Raw genomic sequence first — 21,306 nt, 5'->3', positions numbered from 1 at the left:
CCATTTACCAACTGTGAGCACTAAGATAACTGACAGTCGTCAGTTTTGAATAGCATTTAATTGTCAACCAACAAAATACTTGGTTAATTTCAGATACAAGGAGTTTTTGAAGCTTAAAAAAAAGAGTTTCATATTAAACTTAGACACTTAATAAAAATAACACTAAACATGTAGTGTATTTTTCAGGCCTTATTTGGACAAAAAGAAGACAAAGAAAATGCCAAATCACTGGTTTGCAAAGATTTAATACAACAAAAACAAAATAAATTACAAGAAATCTGGGTGGATAAATATGTTTTGCTATCTATGCATTGCCTTCATCTCCATGAACAGTGCTTTGACCGAAGGACAACAGGAGTAAAACTTATATATATATATATATATATATATATATAGATATAAAAAAACAAAACAAAGATGTTCCTCCAAACATCACCACCAAACTTCAGTAAAGTGTAGTCTGGACCAGGTTTCATCCACGGCTGAGAAAAGGCCTCAAATGATTGTAAACGTACTGTAGTTACTGTATACTTTTAGAAATGTCCAGCATTTTAAACGCCATAACTTATCATTCAACGTTAGTTCTGACAAACACACGTCACACTTACTCCCCAATGTTTTTCCTCCAGTGAAGTGTCTGAGTGATTGTATGAAGTTGTTTTGATGTGAATGAGACAAAGTTCAGCCGATTTGAAGAGGTTGCAGCGGGGGTTACAGTACAGAAGGAGTTTGTTTTCAAAAGGAAATGTTTTTTTTAAATATCAGTCACTGAAACATTTCATCTCAAATGAAACCTTCATAAGTTCAAACCTGTGAAGAGAGGGCCGTCGTAGCAGTGTCTCTGCAGCAGGACTTTCAGGTCCAGTTTCCTCCATTTTGAAGTCAAACCTGTGCTTATTGTTTCTCCGTTTGATTCTCGGCTGCTCTAAAGTCCCTTCAGAGACGACACCTTCTTCTTCCGAGCTGCCAGCATTTCATAGAACGGGTCTTTGCTGATGGCAGCTCTGCAGGGGCAAAATGAAGGAGAGTTAGACACAAGGCTTCCATGGAAACAATCATCATCATCATCATCATCATCATCATCATCATCATCATCATTACACTCATTTCAAATGTGACCCACTTGATGCTGTTGATCCACTCGTCCTTCTCCTCTGTGGTCGGGGCTGAGATTCTGTAAAAAGTGTGGTTTCCCTCGACGACGCGGCCGTCTGCCTCCGTCTTACAGGCCTTGATCACCTGATCTTTGTGGTTGGGGATGAAGAGCTCAAAGCAGTTCTGGTGAGAGAGGCACAAACTCCACTTGTCAGGTTTGGTTCGACAGGTGCAAAAACACAAATTGGGCATCTTTTAGTTGTAGAGAATAAATATAAAAGAGAAAAAAAAGAAACATACAATCAGAGAAAAACTTTGAGCCATTTTAGTGACTCATCAAGATGTTTAACTCTTTTTATTGTCATTTTGAAAAACAGAAATGTTTGAGTTATTTAATAAACCCTCATGGACATCAACGAGAAACAAAGTAGAGCTATTTTACTTCTTTTTTTTACTTGTAATATAGATGCTACAGTACATGATAATAAGAGTAGTGGACGTCGGTTGAAGACCATGACTGCGGTCGAGCGGGGACAGGAGCAGACGGACACGGTGATGACTGTGAGCTCACAGTGAAATGTTGAGCTAAAGAGACGCCAGGTGCACGACAGCGTGAGGCGCATACTGAACACCGAAAAACGAAAGAGTGTTGCGTGTCAGAGTTTGAAAAAGGTGCTCCGACGCAGAATCAAACACCTTGAACCTGCGACAGAGGCAGGCGGACATGCCGCAGCTGAACCAAGGGCGGCAGAACAGCGTTGGAGTTAGCTCCCTGAATGGGTGCATGGAGCAGTGAGAATCAGCATCATCGGAAGACAGAACTCTGCAGAAATATGCAACCATCCCTGTGAGTTAAATCACCAGCAACCCACGATCACAGCTCACCCACTTGTATAACCTACCACCACCCCAAAGGTTTCAGAGCAATTTCTGAAAGCTTCTCCTACTCCTCAACTGTCACTGCAGAACAGATGAATCGGCCCACAGCCGAGTGTTCTGGAGTATGTGAGGATGCATTTAGGGTTTAATTGAAAGAGAGAGATGAGGGACGAATCCGTACTTTTGAAAACTCACTTTTAAGACTTGTTTTTGTGGATTTTTACAGTTCCAAAAAACACTTTTTTTTTTTTTATTACATAGGCACATATGTTAGGATTGTTTTTATTGGCATCAAACTGTTGATTCAAGTGACTAGTGTTGAAATGTGCCGTGTAATGTGGGTACTTTAAAAAACACTTTTATTGATATTGCATTATCAATTACATTAATTGCCCAGAGGCTTGCTGTGTTTTTTATTATTTAGTAAGTGTTGTGACTAATAACTGTTAAATGCTGTATTATTATTATTACAATAAGGGCCCTTACAAAACCTAACTTTATTTTTGTTTTTGATGTTTTATTGGTGCTTATGTTTTTTTTCTCAATTCTCTGATAAATGTTATGTGACTTGTGTTGTATAAATATGCTATTATAATATAATGAAGTGGAAGAAAATGAATCAATGTCTCTTTATTATTATTATTCACCTTCATGAAAGGCCACTAAGAGTGTTTATCATACATAATATTTTTCTCCACACAAACCATTTTAAAGATGATAACATTTTTACTTCATGTGGAGAAAGAAACAGCAGAACAATTACATGACAACGTGTGGCATAAAGAGAAAGGAGAAGAAAGTCTTTACCGGTTTCTTGGAGTCATCAACTTCTCGTATGCTCAAATTTTCCAACGGAATAATCCCTCTGGGTTCTTTATCCTTGCAAACAAGGCAAGTAAAGGAAAATTAATTATCTCGTGAAAGATCAAAGTATAACTTGTGAAGATACAGTGGTAATGTCCCAACACTGGCATGTAGTCAAGTCAGGAACTACTTACAGTGGTGTATTCAAAGTAATAGAGACAGTTATCAGTGAGAATGAACCAGCGTCTCTTCCAGCTCTTAACCCGTCCACCTGAGGGGAAACCACAGGTGAGCTACTACTGTCAGAAAGATGGAAAGCTTGAGTTGGAGCAGCAAACTGGGCTTTATATGACAACAGCAACACTGTGAAGCACACTGATGACACTAATAAGCAAGTTAAAACGGAGCCTATTGACTGTGAAAGCTGAGGTTAAAAACATGGGTCAGTGGCCAGATCAAGGAGTCCGAGTTAGAAGCAGATGTGAAACAACTGGAGTTTTTCACATTGAGCACAATGTGAAATCAGAATAACAGTGAATGATGTGTCTTTAATCGGACTAAAGCTTGGATGTAAAGGAGAATGCGCAGACAGTGGAAGTAAAAACAGGGGGGAGGGGGGGTGCAGCTCAGAAATCAAGCAATGCAATCAAGCTGGGGAGTTAAAGAGTACATACCTCCTGGAGTTTAAAAACCCATGGAACACAAACAAACAAAAACAAAATCAACATATGTATTTTTACTTTTAATTTAGTTTCAGACAACTTTTCAAAGTCAATCCAGCAGGCGGCAGTCTATCTGAATGAATTACAGTCCAAATGCAACATGGATGCACAAACCGAGTTTCAGAAGCCATCCTTCTCGGTCAGGGTTGAAGAAAGTGTGCGTGAGGTCATTCCCGTCGTCCTCTGGGATCTTAAAGGGTTCATTCTTGATGCTGTCGTACAGGTTCTACAGAGAGAGATCACAACAATACTTAACAATATTCCTAAAAAAATATTTGATGTATTGAGGTAAACAAACAATTGTTATAGACAGGATGTTTTCAGGCAAAGAAAAAGAGTCCATAAAAACATGCTGCCACTCCATTTTATTTGCATGGTAAACCGATTACAGATGTCTCACCCTGAGCAGCTCCTCGGGCAGGTCTCCTCCATCATTGATACCTCTGTTCATTGCTGTGAATCTCTGAACAGAGGGCTTGTCCTTAACGTTGGGGTTGTGTAGACTGGTGTTCAGCATGATCACCGCAAACGATAACACGTAACAAGTATCTGGGAAAAAATGTGTAGTTTTTTGGACACTTGACCAGTAAAACATGTTCAAACTTTCTCCTACTCATTATTTATTGCCCTTAATAAATGAATAGAGCTTCTCAGTAGATTTAATTAATTCAGGATATCTCACCTCTATCCTTATCTTTTATATTCATAATCTCCATTTCATTCTTGCTTTAATTTTAAGTGTCTGGTTCAACAATACAAATAACTCGCAATTAAAATATTGGTGGTAGTTGTAATAATAGTAGTAAATTTCCAATAAACTATTGGAATTAAACCGCCTTCAATGTGTTTTACTGATTTTCCGACATTGTGTGTGACTAGAATCCACATTGGGTAAAGGATATGAGTTAAATTGTGACTATGCAGATGTTTTGGGTTTTTTTTTCTCCCACGTCACGTCTACCAAGCACACACTCCTCTACCTGTGCTCTGAAACACGCCAGGGTTACAGTGACAGTATCTCTGGGCGAACGCCTCCATCATGCGATCGATCTTCTGAGCTTCACCGGGCAGCCTGAAGCTCCACAGGAACTGCCTGAGAGCCTGAACCAGGTTCAGGTCTGAGAACTCGTGTAAATCCAGGAAGGCATGCAGAACCTCAATGTTGAAGTCATCTCTGCACAGAACAAGAAAAAACACACACCCACATGCACACAGGGAGGGAGAGGGAGAGGGGGGAGTAACCAGAACAAGAACAAGATCAAAATATGAACACAGCTGGAGAAGATATATGAATCAGATAAAAAACGGATTATTGGATGCTCTTTAAAAACTGCTAATACACAACATGTTCATATATATATATACACAGGATATACAGAAATTATAGTTTTCCCCTCTTACACGTCCAAACTACAGTTCTGCAACAGTTAATTAAACAAGTGTGATTGAAAAATTCATTTTTCTCATTTATTATTATTTCTGAAAGAACATACTTTTTTTAATTAAACTAATTGATGTATCTATCAATTATTTCCTCAATTAGTGGATCAGTTGTTTGTTCGTAATCGTCATTTTCTCAATTAACTGATTAGCCCATTAGTCCCAAAACAAAATTATTCCGTTGTAATGATTTATTTGTTATATGGAGCAAAGAAACCAAGAAATATTCACATTTATGAAGCCGAAAAATCTATGCTTGTTTTAAATTAAAGTTTTTAAATTAAAAAAAAAAAACTCAAATTAATAAATCATCAAAATAGTTGACTTATTTTTTCTGCAAACCAAAGATATCCAGTTTACTAAAACGAAGACTCCCGGCACAGCCAGCAAAAACAATGACTTCTTGTGTCAAAAATAAATAAACACACACTGAGGTGACTTTACTGTACTTAATAAGAACACTTTGTTTTCATAGAGGCGAAAAAAAACCCAGAAAATAATCATACTTGAGACAATGCAATTTAAATTGTCAAAATATTATCAAAAAGTTGGTACATTAAATTAATTGTTGATAAAAGTAAATAATGGCTGAACTGAAAAAGGTCCATTACTTTGAAAGATCATCACTCACCTCTCCCCCAGGTAGTCCCCAATAGCTGTCTTATTAAGCCCCTCCCCCTTGTAGAGAAACTGGGCGATGTCATCTCTGGTGTTTTTCAGCAGAGAGCTGTCCACCAAAAAACGGATCCCCTGGAAAAAAAAAAAAAACAAACAAACAAAAAACACACAACACAAAGTCATAAATGGAATTACTGACTAGCTTCAGCACTACTTTTCCTGCAACATCGATTCACGCTCACCTTCTTTGGGTCCATGTTGAACTTTTTTCGGCCCATGGCCATCTGTTTACTCCTCTGCATGCTTTTCCTAAAAGGAAAATGAAAACTGTTAAAATGAACATGACTTTGTAACATTATAATGACAACAATTTCATAGACACTGAAATGACTAGCTGGCTGGCAAGAAAGAAAATCCCCAAAAATATCATTTTCTTTACTTACTTTTCTGCTACATAGAATTAAAGACTAATAACTTTGAGTGTGGGTATTCATATTTAACGTCTTCCAAGTATCTTTGTGTCTTGAACACAGATCACACAAAAATAAGCAATATTTTAAGATTTTACCACAGTAAGTTTTTTCCCCCATCTATTAGACAAATAATCTACAGATTAATGGATACCGCAAATACTGTCAATTTTAGATTGCAGCCCTAAATCCCACAAGGCATTAAACTGGCTCAGGGCATTCTGAGCCTCAGGCGGATTTTTCCTGTCATTTTCCCGGCTTTCATTACCAATGCACTCACAGTAAAACAAAGGCTGAGTGGACTGCAGCCGCCTACACATACACGCACAGATACGGTTGTTGAGAGACACTTTACCTCTCTTCAGTCTGGCCCAGATTTTCAATCTCATTGGTCACCTCGGCTATCTCATCCTTCAGTCTCTGAGAGCAGACAGCGTGAGAGAGAGAGAGAAGGGAAAAGAAGGTGAGGGGGGAATCGTAAAAAGATGATGGAAACTGTAACAAAAAAACTTTAATACATGTGACGTCTGACCCTTTAACTCTTGAGATCTTAGCATCAGCAGAAACCATCAAACGTGGCTGTCTGTTCCAGCTATATCTCACTGACCAACATATCCAGACAGATGAGATGACCCAATAAAACCCAGTAGTGCAGACATGATTCACTCTCTCTCAGCCCAACTCTTTCTTGCTCAGCAGGAGTTATGTGGAACGGCCGCTCTCTGCACAAAATCCTCTCTAGGAGCTGTAGCACCTGTTCTGGGGTCAAAGCTGACCCACCCTTCCCCTACACTCCTCTCCCCCCTCTCCCCCTTTCAGCTCCCCTGTGCTGACCTAGATTTACTGGCCTCCCCTACGCCCTGCCCGGTCTGTTTGAGTGTCACACTGGAGACAGGCATGCGCAGGATCAAAGACTTTGACTGGCTTAGCAGGGCTGATCAGAGGCAGAGGTTTTAGGGGAGGCAAGATCAGAGGAGAGAAACACTGAACCGAAAAGATAATGAAGTGAGATAATAAAAGAGAAACAGACATGGCCACAGTCTCAGATTAGCTTCATTATCATATACAGGCAGTAGGAACCATGCTATATGACACGGTTCCTAAAATAAATAACCACAGTTGTTTGAGTATGGATTCCTCCATGTGTGCTTCCATGGTAACACCCCTGTATAAACAAAATGCATCTTGGTTTCACAACTGAAATAATTCATAGCGCATTTCCCATTTGCCCCCAGGGCAAGACACAGGGCGAGGCTTAAGGGAGAGTAACATTGAACTAGAGTCAACCTTAGTGATATACTCCACCAATCTACTTATTATGTTGTTGCCCTGAAAGTAAATCACATCCTAGCCCTAAAGTGAATCACTTCCACAGAAATCAGAAATGAGGTTCCTCCTCATTGGTACCAGGTTTTGGTCTCCATGGGGACTACTTGTCCTGACAAATTCAGTGTTTATGCCAAAAAAAGGTCAGAAAAAGTTGAAAAAGTACACACACAAAGCCTTCCTATGAACACTAGTCTAGACATGCAGGGACAAAATTATCCCCAGAGACAAGAGAAGAAAAAAATAATGACCTGAACAATTCGAGGAAGAAAATGGAAAAACATTAGTTCATTGTATGAATTTGTTTTTCTTGCAGTGTCTCCATCTGAAATAACTGATGTTTTAAGACTCACACTTTAATAAATATGTGCCACTGAAACAGATGCATGTTGTCCAGTGAAAACTAATAGCTAAAACTTTGTATTAACATCAGAAAAACCTTTGATAAAAACTGTATTGTTAATTTGTACTTGCAACAGTCCACAGGGATAACCGCAGGGTTCACAACAGGGACAGAAACAAACAAACTCCCTGCCTGGCATCGCTGCCCTGTTGGAAAAGCATTTTGTCCCAGCAGTAATCACTGAGGACAGAAAACAGAAATAGACTGAAGGCCAAGAAGCTGAACTCCAGATGAATTCAGCTCAAGTTTGTTGTACAAATAAAAGATGAAACGGTTACTCCACACAAAAAAGACTGAATGGTCAATATCTGAAGTTCAATTTTCATTATTACATAAAATAATAATAAATCAACATACATCCACCTGCCCTGGAAGACAATTTCATTTCTCACTGTCTGCAGAGAACCTCGACCATCTCAGAAGAACTCACCCCACCCTCCCATCATCTTTCTGAACTTCCGCCCTCAGGCAGACGATAGCAGTCCATGAAAACATGCAGCACCAGACAGTTTAACCGTTTTTTTCCTACAGCCATCACCATGTAAAAGTCTTCATTGAAAACACATGAGAGACAACATGTCTACAGTACACTATGTTGTGCTGAATAGATGTGTGCCTTTATCTTTTATTACCTTTTTTAACTTGTACAGTGCTGTGCAAAAGACCCTCTATTTCATGTTGACAAACATGCAGAGAAAAAGGTCTATTAGGTTTATGCTTGAGCACCACATACATGTACATATACACGTACATAGCAAACTCATTGACAGTTTGCTAATACACAAGACCAACTTTCAGTCACAGACATAAGACACAAAAACAACAACGCTGGTTGAGAGGAGACTTCTTCACAGTACTGTATATTGTATATATATATTTGCTTAGATTATTAAAAGGATGGCTGTGGTTCTGACAAGATTCAACAAAAAGCCATTCATCTTCTCCATCCTTAGCCCTGATACAGATGGTGATCATGGGCTCAGGAAGGACATGTGTAGTGTTAGAGAGCAAAAGCAGCACCAGAGGGTTCTTCTTACTTGTATGTCCTGCAGGAGCTCTTGTTTTCTGCGGCGGATGCTCTCCAGCTCCTGTCTCTCCTCTGGACTGAGGTCATCGGGCACTGAGGAGACGAGTGAGGAGAACATGTGATACTCGCATATAAACATCAACTATTGTCTTCAGCACACCGTTAAAACACACACACACACACACACACACACACACGCCCTGAGGAAAAAGTCGTCCCACTGCTCTAGGTCACTATGGCAACACAATCTTTGATCCATCAACCCCGATGGCATCCAAACCTCAAATGAGAGGATGAAATCAACCTACTTTAAGTACAGAAAGACACAAGCTGAAACATAATCACTAGCGGTCAAGGAAACAGTAACAAGGCTTTTTTTTATATTTTAGTCACTTTGATTATAGAACAATAACTACTCATATTTGTCAGAGTGTAGTAGCAGGTAAGAAAATAAGCAGCCATTTTAAGACTTTACAACTATGACAGAAAACATGTAGGTGTAAGACACAGGAAGCCTGAGTTCAGAGAATAATGGGAGAAAATGTTTCAAACAGGGTAAACGTGTCAGAGTAAACCCCGAGTGTTACTTTGTACTTAGACAGCTCATTATTTAAGCGGTGAAATTATTTAAAAAGCTTGTTGCAAAGATGCAACATGATGAAGCAGATTTTTGGAATCCAACTTCAAAATGAATTGGAGAGAGAAAGTTTTCTTAAATGACAGAAATATAGCTGCTGAAAAAAAGCTGTGTTTAAAGAATGTTGTATCCGTTTCTAGAATTATGTTTTTAAATATCTTTCAGCCAAAGTGTTTACTGTAGGGCTGCCTGCATCCAGTGATGTTTACTTAAATACTCAATTTCTCAGAATACTTTTATAAAAGCTCAGTCTATAAAATAAAATGTAAAAAATGGCCATTACTTCTAAACCAAATGTCAAAAAGAAAGGTGGGAACATCTAATATTTTACATCTCATTAAAAAATAATACAAGAATAATGAATTATCCAGTGAGTTCATGTAAAATCTAACAACGCCTGCCCTTGGCAGGGGCCAGTGGAGTACAATAAAGTTGTTTTTTATCAAAAAAGGTGAATTGAGCAAATGGCAGCCATTTGAATTTTCCCCCTTGGTTACCAGGGGCACGAAGTGACATGCACTCACAGGATAATTCATTATTCTTGTATTATTTTGTAATCCACTGACTAATCCATGCATTGCCTAATCATGACATCTGTTAGTAACAGTTGGTTTCCATTGGTTTTAGTAACCAAATGAAACAAGTGACTAGTGTTAACGATGGAACACACCCTAAACTGTAAACGACAAAGTGTGTCCTGTGATAGAACAAACGTTTGTGTTCCCTAACACAGACACACATAAAACCATGCAGAGGTATGATAACAAGAGTAGGGAAATGTTCATTTATTAGTAACTGACGTGTGGTTTTTCTTGTGAAAACATGACGACGGGAAACAGGGAAAATGGAGGCGAATGATAAGAAATGGAAACCACCACGAATAATGTTTATACTAAACTTTATCATTCATTCATGCTTCAATGTCTAATCATTTTTCCATATATCACCTCTGTGATTTCCACTGTGCCTCCTACTCCACTCCACTGGGTGCCTAATGATAAAGTGTTTTGCTGTGGCGTCTTTCTGAGACATATAAAATGCTCTAACCAGAGACAAATGTTGACAAAGGACACAATTTATGCAGAGTAACAAGGAGCCACAGAGGACAAATCAAGCTGTGCTGCTGCTGTTTGTCAGCCTCATTAAAGGAGTCACGCTGAGGATGTACTCTAGTGAACTGCTCATTTCACTTTGCTAAGTCAACCACAAAATTAATTTACAACTTAATCACAATTATTATTAAGCATTTGGTTATCACAACATTGCAGATTAAATATATGCAGAACCACAAAGACAGAAACATAACTGACCAGAGTCGAAACTAGTTGGTAAAAAAAATTTCCAACTCTTTTGAGGATTAACAATCATGTCAATTATTGTTCCAAACCAAAACACTAGTTTTAGTTCCTGTCTTCTGTGAAAGGAAACTGAATTACCCTTGGTTTGAGGTAATTTTTCAGACAAAACTAAATTAAATTCAAGCGACAAATGTGGGCTCTGGAATTTCCCCTTCATTCTGGTCAACTATTGAATTAATAAATCAAGAAAACATTAATATGTTTATCATACTGGTATGTGCCCATTTCCAAGTTAAATCTCTATCAATATTCATTCTTGACGACTCTCCTTTTAAGTAGAAGTAATTCCAGAAACGTCTAGTGTGGCATGGCAGGTGCTGCGGCCTTGGAGTTTGGAGTACTTAACATACTCCAAACACACAGAGAGTCAGACAGACACACCTGCTCATCATACACAGAGAGAAAGCATTAAGTAGGCCACACTAGCTACTATAATAAACCTGAGGACAAGAATAACACACAATTGTGAGCAGTTGGGCAGTGAAAATAGCATTTACACACACGTCCTCCATGTAGCATTTTACTGACAAAGAATAACAGCAGGTGGATAAATGACAAACTGTCATATGATTTATCTTAAGTAAGCAAACACAAAAACACACATTGACGTAAAAAGAGAATTAAAAACAAAAAACGTGTCCACAGGCTCCTCAACCAGCTGCTCTGCATACTCTTGAAGTCGGCAAGTGTGTGTTTGTGTTTGTCGGTAATGGGACACCTTGTCATAGTGGTGCTGCAAGTGACAACTGTTCAGGACAACCAACAGACTTTTATTTGTAGTTTCGGTATTATTTAACTTAAAACACCATCACATCCGCTAAACAGCTTAACCACAACAATCCCAGCAGTTTCTTAATGCCTATAGTGCCTTAGTTTCCAGCTCTAATAATTTTGGAGGAAAGCATGACAAATCACACACACTCATTCAGAGAATGTCTGCAAAATTGCTCTGATGCAGAAGTAATGATGACGCACTCAACACCTACACATTTGTGTCACAATCCTGAGGATCATACCAGAGAAAGCGTCGGATGGCTGGATGGCTCCACCACCAGTCTCCCAGGGCAGCCGGCAACACGCAATTAGTTTTAGAGGTCGAGCCTTGATTCTCACTCCGGCTTTCCGGAGTCCAGGATACTAAGTTTGATCACTTATTCCAGTGTGAAACAGCCAAAAGCTCCATCAGCACAGTAATAATCCAGTACTGCTTGATCTGTTCCAAGCCCATTCCCAACCCTGTGGTCCTCCAGTCCTACGCATGCCTGCCGTTAATCCTCAGGCACTCCTCCAACAAAGAGGAGATGAGGGGAGTAGGCCTCCAGTTAAATGAGGATGAGGGTGTATGTGTGAAGGAGAAAACTCTCTAACTCTTCTCTTTCACCCCCTACCCACTCTCTGTCCATCATGACTCCTCCCTTCTTTGAGTGGTGCATCACACAGGCTCCCCCAAATGGACATCACTTTGCGTGGGACAGAGAGGGAGGGGAGGGTTGTATGCATGCCTAAATGCAACAAATGACTATGAAATCAATAGCGCTGTAGTCTGGCAGACGGAAATCAACTGTCGGCTTCTCTTCTTTGTCACATGTGTTTGCTTGTATAAATGAACAAACACACCAACGACAGAATGAGAGCTGATGGACAAACCAAGGCAAAGCTGTGGGGCTGTGGCAAGAAAATGAGCTGCACTTCCGAAATATTAAGAGTTAGACTTTATGTGCCTGGCAACCTTCACAAGGCAATAATTGTCCACTTCAGCATTCACAAGGCTATAATTGTGTGTTTCAATGTTCCCTGGTCTGCAAGATGACAAGCTCCACAGAGTCAAATAACCCCGTGGTTATGGTAAACTCCCTGGTGACCGATCACAATCACACAGCCTCAAGGCCTGAGCACCAGAGACAAATCCACCAGTGAACATAATGTGCACCAACACAGAAAAGTTCAACATCATGGCGTTACAATATATGGACAAAAACAACCTACCAGCATTATGATTATGTTTATATTATAATTATGTAGCACTCATTCAGGGAAGATGAGGAAAGATTATCTGAACTAGTGTTAGTCCAGACAGTGTAAAAATCACATCCTGTAAAAGTGGTTGAAACGGTTAGAGGAAACACGAATGCAGCTGTGAGGAAGCTGACTTAATATCATGTTTTATGCCATCTTGACAAAGGTTGGAAAGCAGAGCATAATCAGAGAAATTGAGCAGTACATTGATTTTTGAGGGTAAGTCTTTCTGTTCCTATCATTAAATGGCGCATTGATTGTATTTTTAAACACGTGAATTGTGCAGCACTGTTTAGTAAGCACGGTCTACCCGAGGTCTGGCCCGATCCCAGATTAATAATAAAGGGTCCCTTGTGCCAATGAATGAAGAGTATTACCAAATGAGTCAGATGAGGACTTGTTTAGATCATTAAATTCAAACCTACCGCGATGCAGCTGCTATTACCCTCCGTGTTTGTTTGTTTGTGTTAGCTAGCGTTAAAGTTAGCTGGTTAGCCTCTTAACTTAGCCCTGGTACATGTAAGTGCAGCGCTAAACACAACGAGTCAAACAACAACTTACCAACGCCGTCTTCCGACTTCAAAACCATGTCCGCGCTGTTTGTTTAGAGCGGAGCGTTATTTAAAAACTTTAAGTAAACTTTGAGTGTGTGTGTGTGTGCTCCGTCTCTCATTCACTGTAACACTGGAGCTTAATGACAAGTGTTCAGAGACAGCCGGTGCTGGAGCCGGATAGCATGGGCGTGGCCTCAGCAGCAGCAGCCAATCAGAGGGCGGCTTACAAAGACAGATGGATATGGTTTGTTAGCTTTTGTAAGAGTCTATGGAATTTGAAGTTGAAGTTGGAAATAAATACACTACACACATCTCCTGCAGAAAACTACATGGACACACAGGTAGACAGCTGTAAATGGGACAGTTCAGGTTTTGTGAAGTGTGTTTAGATGTGTTCAGGTGTTGGCACATTATCAACACTGGCCTCCAAAAAAGTGCAAAATTGTGCTTGCAAAAATGTGATTGTTTCTAAAGGAGAGTGCCTTTCTAGTAGAGAAAAGTGATGCACTGCCCTATAAGATGCCCTTGCAACTTTGTTTCCTTTGGGTGTCCTATCAATCAAAAAGGGTGCTGTTATGAAGTTGCCTACATGACAGTGTCCCAAAGGGTGTCCTCTGGAGGACATAATACTCAGTGTTGCATAGAAATAGAAATAGAAAATAGAAATAAATGCCTATCTTTGTGAAAGAAAGTGACGTAGTGCAGTAAAGGATGTCAGTGCATACCTGTGTACAATTGTAGGAAATGTGATGTTCAGTGGGGGTCCTTATGGGATAAACTCTTGATTGTGTGCAGGTGCCTTTTTGATTCAAAACTCATTTAGTGCCCTTTTATGTCCTTCCCAGTGAGGAAACAATACTGTATGGTATTACTATTACTATGTCTGCCTTAAGCGTACTAGTGTTGCCTGCCCCACCGGTGCACAGTAGGAGCCCTTTTTATTTTCGCCCCTGCTCTTCCAAATGTCTGCCACAGCTGCCAACACGGACACAAGGAAATCAGATCCCAGGCATCTCACAAAAAAGGCTCACTTGATAAAGTAAAATGTCTGCCTCAGTCTATGAAATCTTAAGAATTTGTCTGCCGCCTTTTCTCACAGATAGACAAACTTTTCCCCACTGGAAACTGAAAGTTTGTAAACCACACAATCCTTGAACCAATGTCAATAGGGAAATAAGTAATTTTGTATCAAGGCACAGAGGAATTGTTGATTCACAACGACTTCCATCAATGTTTTATCTTCAGTCTTTGAAATCCTTTGTCTGGATTCACCTAAGACAGGAACTAACCAATAGTGGCAGCAGTAGTAGACCATTGTGTTCCTTCAAGGTAAAACACAGATTTTCTCTATGGACTTTGGTGCGTGAGCTTGAGCAGCTCACAAACTTCACTTACGCTTGTGAAATAACTTGAAACTGACAAAAGTATTCCCTCACTCACTCACTCATCTGCTACCACTTCATCCTCCACATGAGGCGCTGGTGCAAATCCCAGCTGACGTAACCATACATTTTTTTAATGATTCTGTTGAAACACAATTAAAAAGCAATGTCTGATTTTCATTAGTTAATTTTCAGTACATTTGTATGTAGTGTATTATTACTTTATTTAGTTTCAGTTATTGCAGTGACCTTTCTAGGTTTTTCTTTCCATAACAGAAGGGGACCAACAATGTTGTCCATGTGTGTAAGTTGTAGGCCTGTTTGTGAAAGCGGTATTGAGCTTGAGAGCACAACAAAATCAGAGATGATAATGTGTAAATTTTCTCATACAATTACACTTAAAAACTCAAATATCCCTTTAACAATAGAGCTGGAAATATTCAGAAATCTTGTGGCTGTGTGTGAGGAAATAAAAGAATGCAAATGTCCTGCAAAGAGAAAGAGAAAAGAAGATGGAATTTTGTAACAGGACAATGACACAAAGCAAATGAATGAACCCATGAGCTTCTTCAATGAGTTCAAGCTGATGTTGAAGTGACCCTCACACACCGGTCACCCATGGTTATATATCTTAAATATACAGTCTATATATAAAATAAGTCTAAAAATATTAGAGAACGAAACGATCTGACAGAAGAACGGACGATGACTCCTACATCATGATGAATATTGTGTCATATTTGTCATGGGTGGGTGGGGCAGTTTACTGTCAGTGTGGGTTGTAGCTGATCTATAGGTGGAGCTCATTTTTTAACTTTATCATCACTTCATCGTCCATAAAAATGTTTTGTGCTCTAAATTAACCAGGCACTATGGAATTTTTTTTTAATTCTTTTGCTCAAATAATGTGAAAATCTACATGTGCTTGTAGAAATTTGTGATTCATTTTTGTCCTCTATTTCATTGTTTTCTCTCATAATGATGTCTTTGCTCTTAGTTGTAGCGTATGGCAAGATTAAGAGACATCATTTGCATGGTAAATCAGAGTGTGTTTGTGTGTGTGGAGGGAGATTATCTGTCCATAAAATCAGTTTTAATGTGTTTTGGCCTGAGTATTATGTGCACATTTCTCAGGTTTTAGCACTCCACCCTGTTGAAATGATGAAAGTCTCTGCAACAACATTAGTTTCTCTCCATTCCTGCAATGAGAGGACACACACGACATAACGAGACGTAAAAATGAACTGACATGGAAATAATGTCGTCTGAACATGGGAGACTTGTTTTTCTTAATGGGCGTGAAGACTTGAGGAAGCAGGTCTGATACTGGAAGGGAGAGGAGAGGATGTAGGGAAGGGTGGAGGAAAAAGAAGGCCAAAGGATTGCAGCTGTGCTCTTGAATCAGTGCTTTATTCAGTTTGGACACACCAAAAAACAGGATGTGTTCAGGCAGGAGCGAGGAAGAGCTGCTGCAATATCAAAACTCCACCAGCCTTTGTCTTTCTAATATTCACCCTGTGAACATGATTCCTTTGGTAGGAGAAGCAATTAATCATAAAAAAGAGGTTATTTTTCACTGTTGTAATAAACTCTCATTCATCTTCACTGTGTAGACACTGTGGAGGCAGACGCTGCATGTCTGAAACCCTGAAATATCTGCACAAATCAACAAGAGCGCGAACCAGTGACTTCACGCTTTTGGCAGATAAATGGTGAATGTAAAGCTGTTAATCATTCTCAAAGAGAGCTATTGTATCGTCGCAACATATACTCTGTACTTAAAGGGCTTGTCTGTGAAAGCACATCACACTGCTACAGAGGCCTTGAGGCATAGGGTGTTTAAAAAAAAGGATAAAGCTGAGGAAATGACATAGGAGGAAAAAAAAGAAGGGGAAGTCAACAACAACAGAGATAAAAGTCTTGAGAGTGTCGTAGTGCGCTGCTCTCAGAGTGTCAGAGTGGTTTTTGAATGAGCACAGTATGAAGTACACTATCTGAAATAACCTGTGCAGAGGGGGAACAGTGGGCAGTGATGGAGATTACGTCTCTGCAGCTTCCCACTGGAGAGGAGGTTCCTGGACCAGAGGACGATGAGTGTGCGTCATGTTTTCAAATCAAGCCCACCATCTCCCACAAACACACAGAAATACACAGAAATACACACACGCATGCACAGTTTGCCTGACTCATATATGTGTACATGACCACAGAAATGTCAAAAACACAGCATGGTGCATGCACACTTTACACACACACACACAGAGCACTGTGTCTACAGATCACCACGGCAACTGAGCACTGGCATCGCTTTGTGCCAGTCTTGCTGTACATGTCTCGCTGTGTTTGTCTGTCATTTATAGGCAATCAAGAGTCACACAAAAGCAACAAGAGCTGCGTTATAAAACAGTGATTTCAAAAACAAACTCTTGAGTCCAGGTTGATTCTCTTTCAAAAGCTTTCTCCACTCTCATTTTTATCTCTGATGTTCACCTTTCATTGTTAGTCAGCTGCCAGGTGCCTATACTGAAATCCACAAGTTTTTAGGTCAAAAATATCACCTCAAACAGCACAAGATTGCAAAAGTGAATCTTTTTTTAAAATTTAAGTATAATGTAAATACAATGTCTGTGATTGTTTCTGACAAATTGGTCTTTAAACTTTCATACAGTTTTCTCTACAAATCAGTGAAGTAAAAACATGACTGAGAGTCCTCAAAATGGTTGTTGGATGGTTGTCGTTGCCCTTAAGCTGGGACACATTTTGATGTGAACGTGCACTCACCTGTGGCTGCAGGAGGCCGAACTGAAGGGCAGAGAAACGCCTGGAAACTGGAGGCACACAGCTCACTCACAGTCCCCATCACAGCACCGTGTGGAGTCACCAGTTTCCAGGCTTGTAACCTTTGAGCATCTCTCTCCTTCACCACTCCTCTGGTCAGTGTCAGACTTAAAAGCTCGTTGAATGAGGTTCAGTGTCTTCTCCTCTGACTACCACCAGACTCTGACAGACTCTCAGAGAAATACAATCCACGCTCTTACTCTCTCTCTCTCTCTCTCTTTCTCTATCTCCTCCCTCCTCCCTCATGTTCATACTCTTGACCTCACTTCTGGATGCAGCCTCTCACACCTCACATGTTCCACTTGTGTACGCACAACAACCTGTTGTGGCTTTATGATGCACATAGCCGGATTTTATGGGATTGATTCAATTTTAAAAAAAAAAATGCAATTACGTACACAGATGAAAGAAGTCTCACACACACAAACTTGTTTTTTTATATCTTAGTGAGGACACACCATTGATATTATGCATTCCCTAGCCCTAACCTTAACCTTTACAACTATGTGCCTAACATTAACCCTTATCCTAAAACCAGGTCTTAACCCTGAAAAAAACACTTGTGTGGGGCTCAGAAAAAATGTCCCCACAGAGATAGGATTTCACAGTTTGTGGACCTCACAAAGATATAAATAAAAACGTACACACACATACATACAGAGTCCGATTTCCACCGTAACTACTACTGGACTAATCCTAACCCTGACCCGAAACTGACCCTCAACGCATGTCTTCACCTAAAAATTATAATCATTTGTGTAATGGGGACTTTCTTTTTGTCCCCATAATGTGACTCTGTAAACAGATTTCAGTCCCCACAACATGAGTAATACCCGGAACACACACACACGCACACACACACACACACCTACCTATGGCTGTGTCATTTAGAACAGTTGTTAAAGTATTCTGGGAAGTGATGACAAAATGTGCACACACATGCACACAACCTCATATCCTCCTGCTTCACACCCACACACACACGCACGCACTCACAACAGAGTCCAGTTTAATTTAGTCAGAGCTGAGAAGATAAACAAAGAGAAACGCAGATAGTTTGTATTGTCACGATCATGTGCTTTATTTCAAAGTAGAGACAATTAAAAACTATTTCAAAGAAAATGAGCATTAGAAAATAATAATCTGTGTGAATATTTAACTTGTATATTATGTTGTGTTTCCATTTTAAATAAGTTATAAGTTGTTTTATGTGTGTATTTATCCATTGTGTTATGATTATTGAATGTGATTCCAGTGTCACATGCTGTCTAAACTACGTGGAGGGTGACAGTGTCAGCTGGTTTGAGCTCATTCAATCCCTCATTGAGCTCAGCGGCATCATTCATTCTCTTTCCCAGTACGCCACACTATTTTTCTTATTTATACCACCATTGTCTGCATGGAGGAAGATGGAATATATTGTAATCTGATAGATTAAAATGAAAACGTTATTATAAAAGCCATTGTGGAATATTTCCTGTAATACAAGGGTTATAGAGATTTGTCTTTTTTCCAATAAAATAAAAGCAAACGTATTTTGTTATAGCATTTCTACCAAAGTATAGCATTATTATTGTATGCATGTGTTGCACATATAGTGAAGCAATCAGATCATCAATCAATCAGACTTTATTTATAAAGCACTTTCCGTACAAAAAAACCAATCTTTTTATATTGTATTGCAGACTGCAGGACATCAAACTATCGGTTTTATTTTATGGATATTATACAAATGTAGTTATGGGTAGTTTGTTTTCCTTAATGTTAAAAACACTGAAACATGTCATCATCTCTCTGTTTTCATAGATTGTCTCTCTTGGTGCGAGACTTCCTGAGAATGTGGCTGCTTTTCTATCTTTTTCTGTCACTCATTAAATTTCCTTTTCACGTTCTTTTCTCTCTCTCTCTCTCTTTTTCTCTCTCTGGAGAGTCGACCTCCTTCTGTTGCCCTCGACCTCATCTCCTCTTGAACTCTTTCTGCCACATTTCATCTCCGTGTTTTCATCCCTCCCCCTCTTTTCCTCTCTCCGCTCATGATAATAAACAGCAATCAAACAAATACACATGTATTATTCTGCATTTTGTTGTGATAAATGTGAAAAAAACCTGCAAAACTAATGACAGTTTTGGTTCAAAGTCAGTTAAATCTGTCAACACTGTGCCCTTTTGAAAACAAACTGGAACGTATTACTGTTTTTATGTTTTTCACTGTCTTTTGACAAAGGTGGTCGGTCATTTCTTGAAATTTACCTAATATATCACTATAGCTATTAGTTATTTTGTGACACACTGCTCCACATAAGCACAACAACCATAACTTCCTATGAAGACATTAAATGAGCTAAGGAATCCTGAGCTCAAGAAGCCTTTTTTTTTGACTGCTATGTCCTCTGGTGGCCACTAGGTGGCATCACAACTACAAAGGAAAGTGGTGTGTTTATCTGCTGCACTATTGTATGAGACATACAATCACGTGATCATACAGAGAAAATGTGTTCTGCTGTATGAACTGTATCTTTATTTTTTGTTAGCAGTTTAATGAGAGGGCCTGCTCATCATATTTTATATATTATATAATATATTACAGTAAACCATAATAATTCTCCCTCAGTCACTTTCTCCTCTCATATATTTCCAACACAAAATAATAAAATGTTATTGTATCTTTTAAATCATTAAATACTTACTTGTGACATGTTGTGTTTCTTCCCGTCTGTCTTAGGAAATCAAAACTTTCAGAAAGAGGTTGCAGAAGTCACAATCTACTGAAGACTTACCCAAGTGGTTTCTCAACCAACGAGAAGTTAAACAAGAGTTTCCCAACAGGGGTGGACTTCCTGCATCTGTCCACCCAAATTAAACGGACATCCTCAAACTGACAGTGGCTCATCATTGCGATTCCGCCTTGACATTTTTGAGACGAGAAAGAACAGAGATGACAAAACCGCCTGCTCTGGGATCAGCCTGCACATTTCTCAAATATTTTCCTAGCTGAGTCGGTCACCACATCCATTTAGGAGCGTTTTTGTCTCCTTTCTACCAACTTCAAAACCAATCTGTGCTCTGCTCTCACATCGGAAGAGTTAGGGGAATTAGCAGTGGCCAAATAATGGCCGCACCTGGCTGCTTTATAATATTACAGAAGTGATATGAAGGTCAAAGGTGAAGAGTCGGGGACATTTAATTCTCCATAGTACTAACAATTCAAATGGTTCACACTTTCAAAGCAGATATGAAATAAATGACATATTACATAAGAAACTGTGATATTTGTACATCAGAATCCAAATCAAATCAAAATATAAAACTAGAAATAAAAGGTATAAGATCTTAAATGAAAGTAAAGTACAAAAATACATTTAAAATATACTGTGAATAATAATAATAATATTAGAAAACGTAAACATTTACATTAAATGATGTATTTAAGAACATCACAGGCATAACTTTGATGACACAAGTGATTGCTTTATTGTTCAGGTAGACTGAGGTAAACCCATAGCTTGTTCAGAGAGCTTCTGAAATATTGAAATGTGAGTTCATATTTATTGTGTAGTACAATAGTAATAAGTTAAAAATGTTGTGGCTGATGAGATAATCTACAGGAGTAGGATAATCCACTACCTTGGTCTATTATTGTGTTATTTCCTTTTCATAGCTCAGCTAAAGTGTTTTATTTCGCAATTCATTGTGTCTTGAGTAGCAGTTGTGATACTAACGTGACTGCCTAAGTGGAC

The 21,306-nt window shown here is 39.2% G+C and overlaps 1 protein-coding gene across 3 annotated transcripts; it reads right to left on the bottom strand.

Annotated features, from left to right (window-relative positions):
• Positions 1 to 225: 225 nt before the first annotated feature.
• LOC122759599 (cytohesin-1-like) lies at positions 226 to 17,709 on the bottom strand. 3 transcript variants are annotated; one of them, XM_044014534.1, is made up of 12 exons: positions 17,513 to 17,709; positions 8,795 to 8,877; positions 6,384 to 6,448; positions 5,801 to 5,867; positions 5,572 to 5,690; positions 4,481 to 4,674; positions 3,901 to 4,049; positions 3,615 to 3,726; positions 2,973 to 3,049; positions 2,782 to 2,853; positions 1,124 to 1,278; positions 226 to 1,004 (listed from the first exon to the last, which is right to left on the bottom strand). In XM_044014534.1, exons 1-12 carry the CDS (start codon positions 17,589 to 17,591, stop codon positions 926 to 928), a joined length of 1,251 nt encoding a protein of 416 aa, XP_043870469.1. In that variant the 5' UTR covers positions 17,592 to 17,709; the 3' UTR covers positions 226 to 925. The 3 variants fall into 3 exon arrangements, with proteins under 3 accessions (XP_043870469.1, XP_043870470.1, XP_043870471.1); XM_044014535.1 differs by lacking the exon at positions 17,513 to 17,709 and adding an exon at positions 13,357 to 13,501; XM_044014536.1 differs by lacking the exon at positions 17,513 to 17,709 and adding an exon at positions 11,796 to 11,902 and having other exon boundaries at positions 2,973 to 3,051; positions 3,614 to 3,726.
• Between the last annotated feature and the right edge of the window lie 3,597 nt (positions 17,710 to 21,306).

The sequence above is a fragment of the Solea senegalensis genome, linkage group LG18, assembly GCF_019176455.1.
Source record: "Solea senegalensis isolate Sse05_10M linkage group LG18, IFAPA_SoseM_1, whole genome shotgun sequence".
NCBI lineage: Eukaryota > Metazoa > Chordata > Actinopteri > Pleuronectiformes > Soleidae > Solea > Solea senegalensis.
Note: the sequence above shows the minus strand (reverse complement) of the source record. Positions and strands in the feature narration are given on the sequence as shown.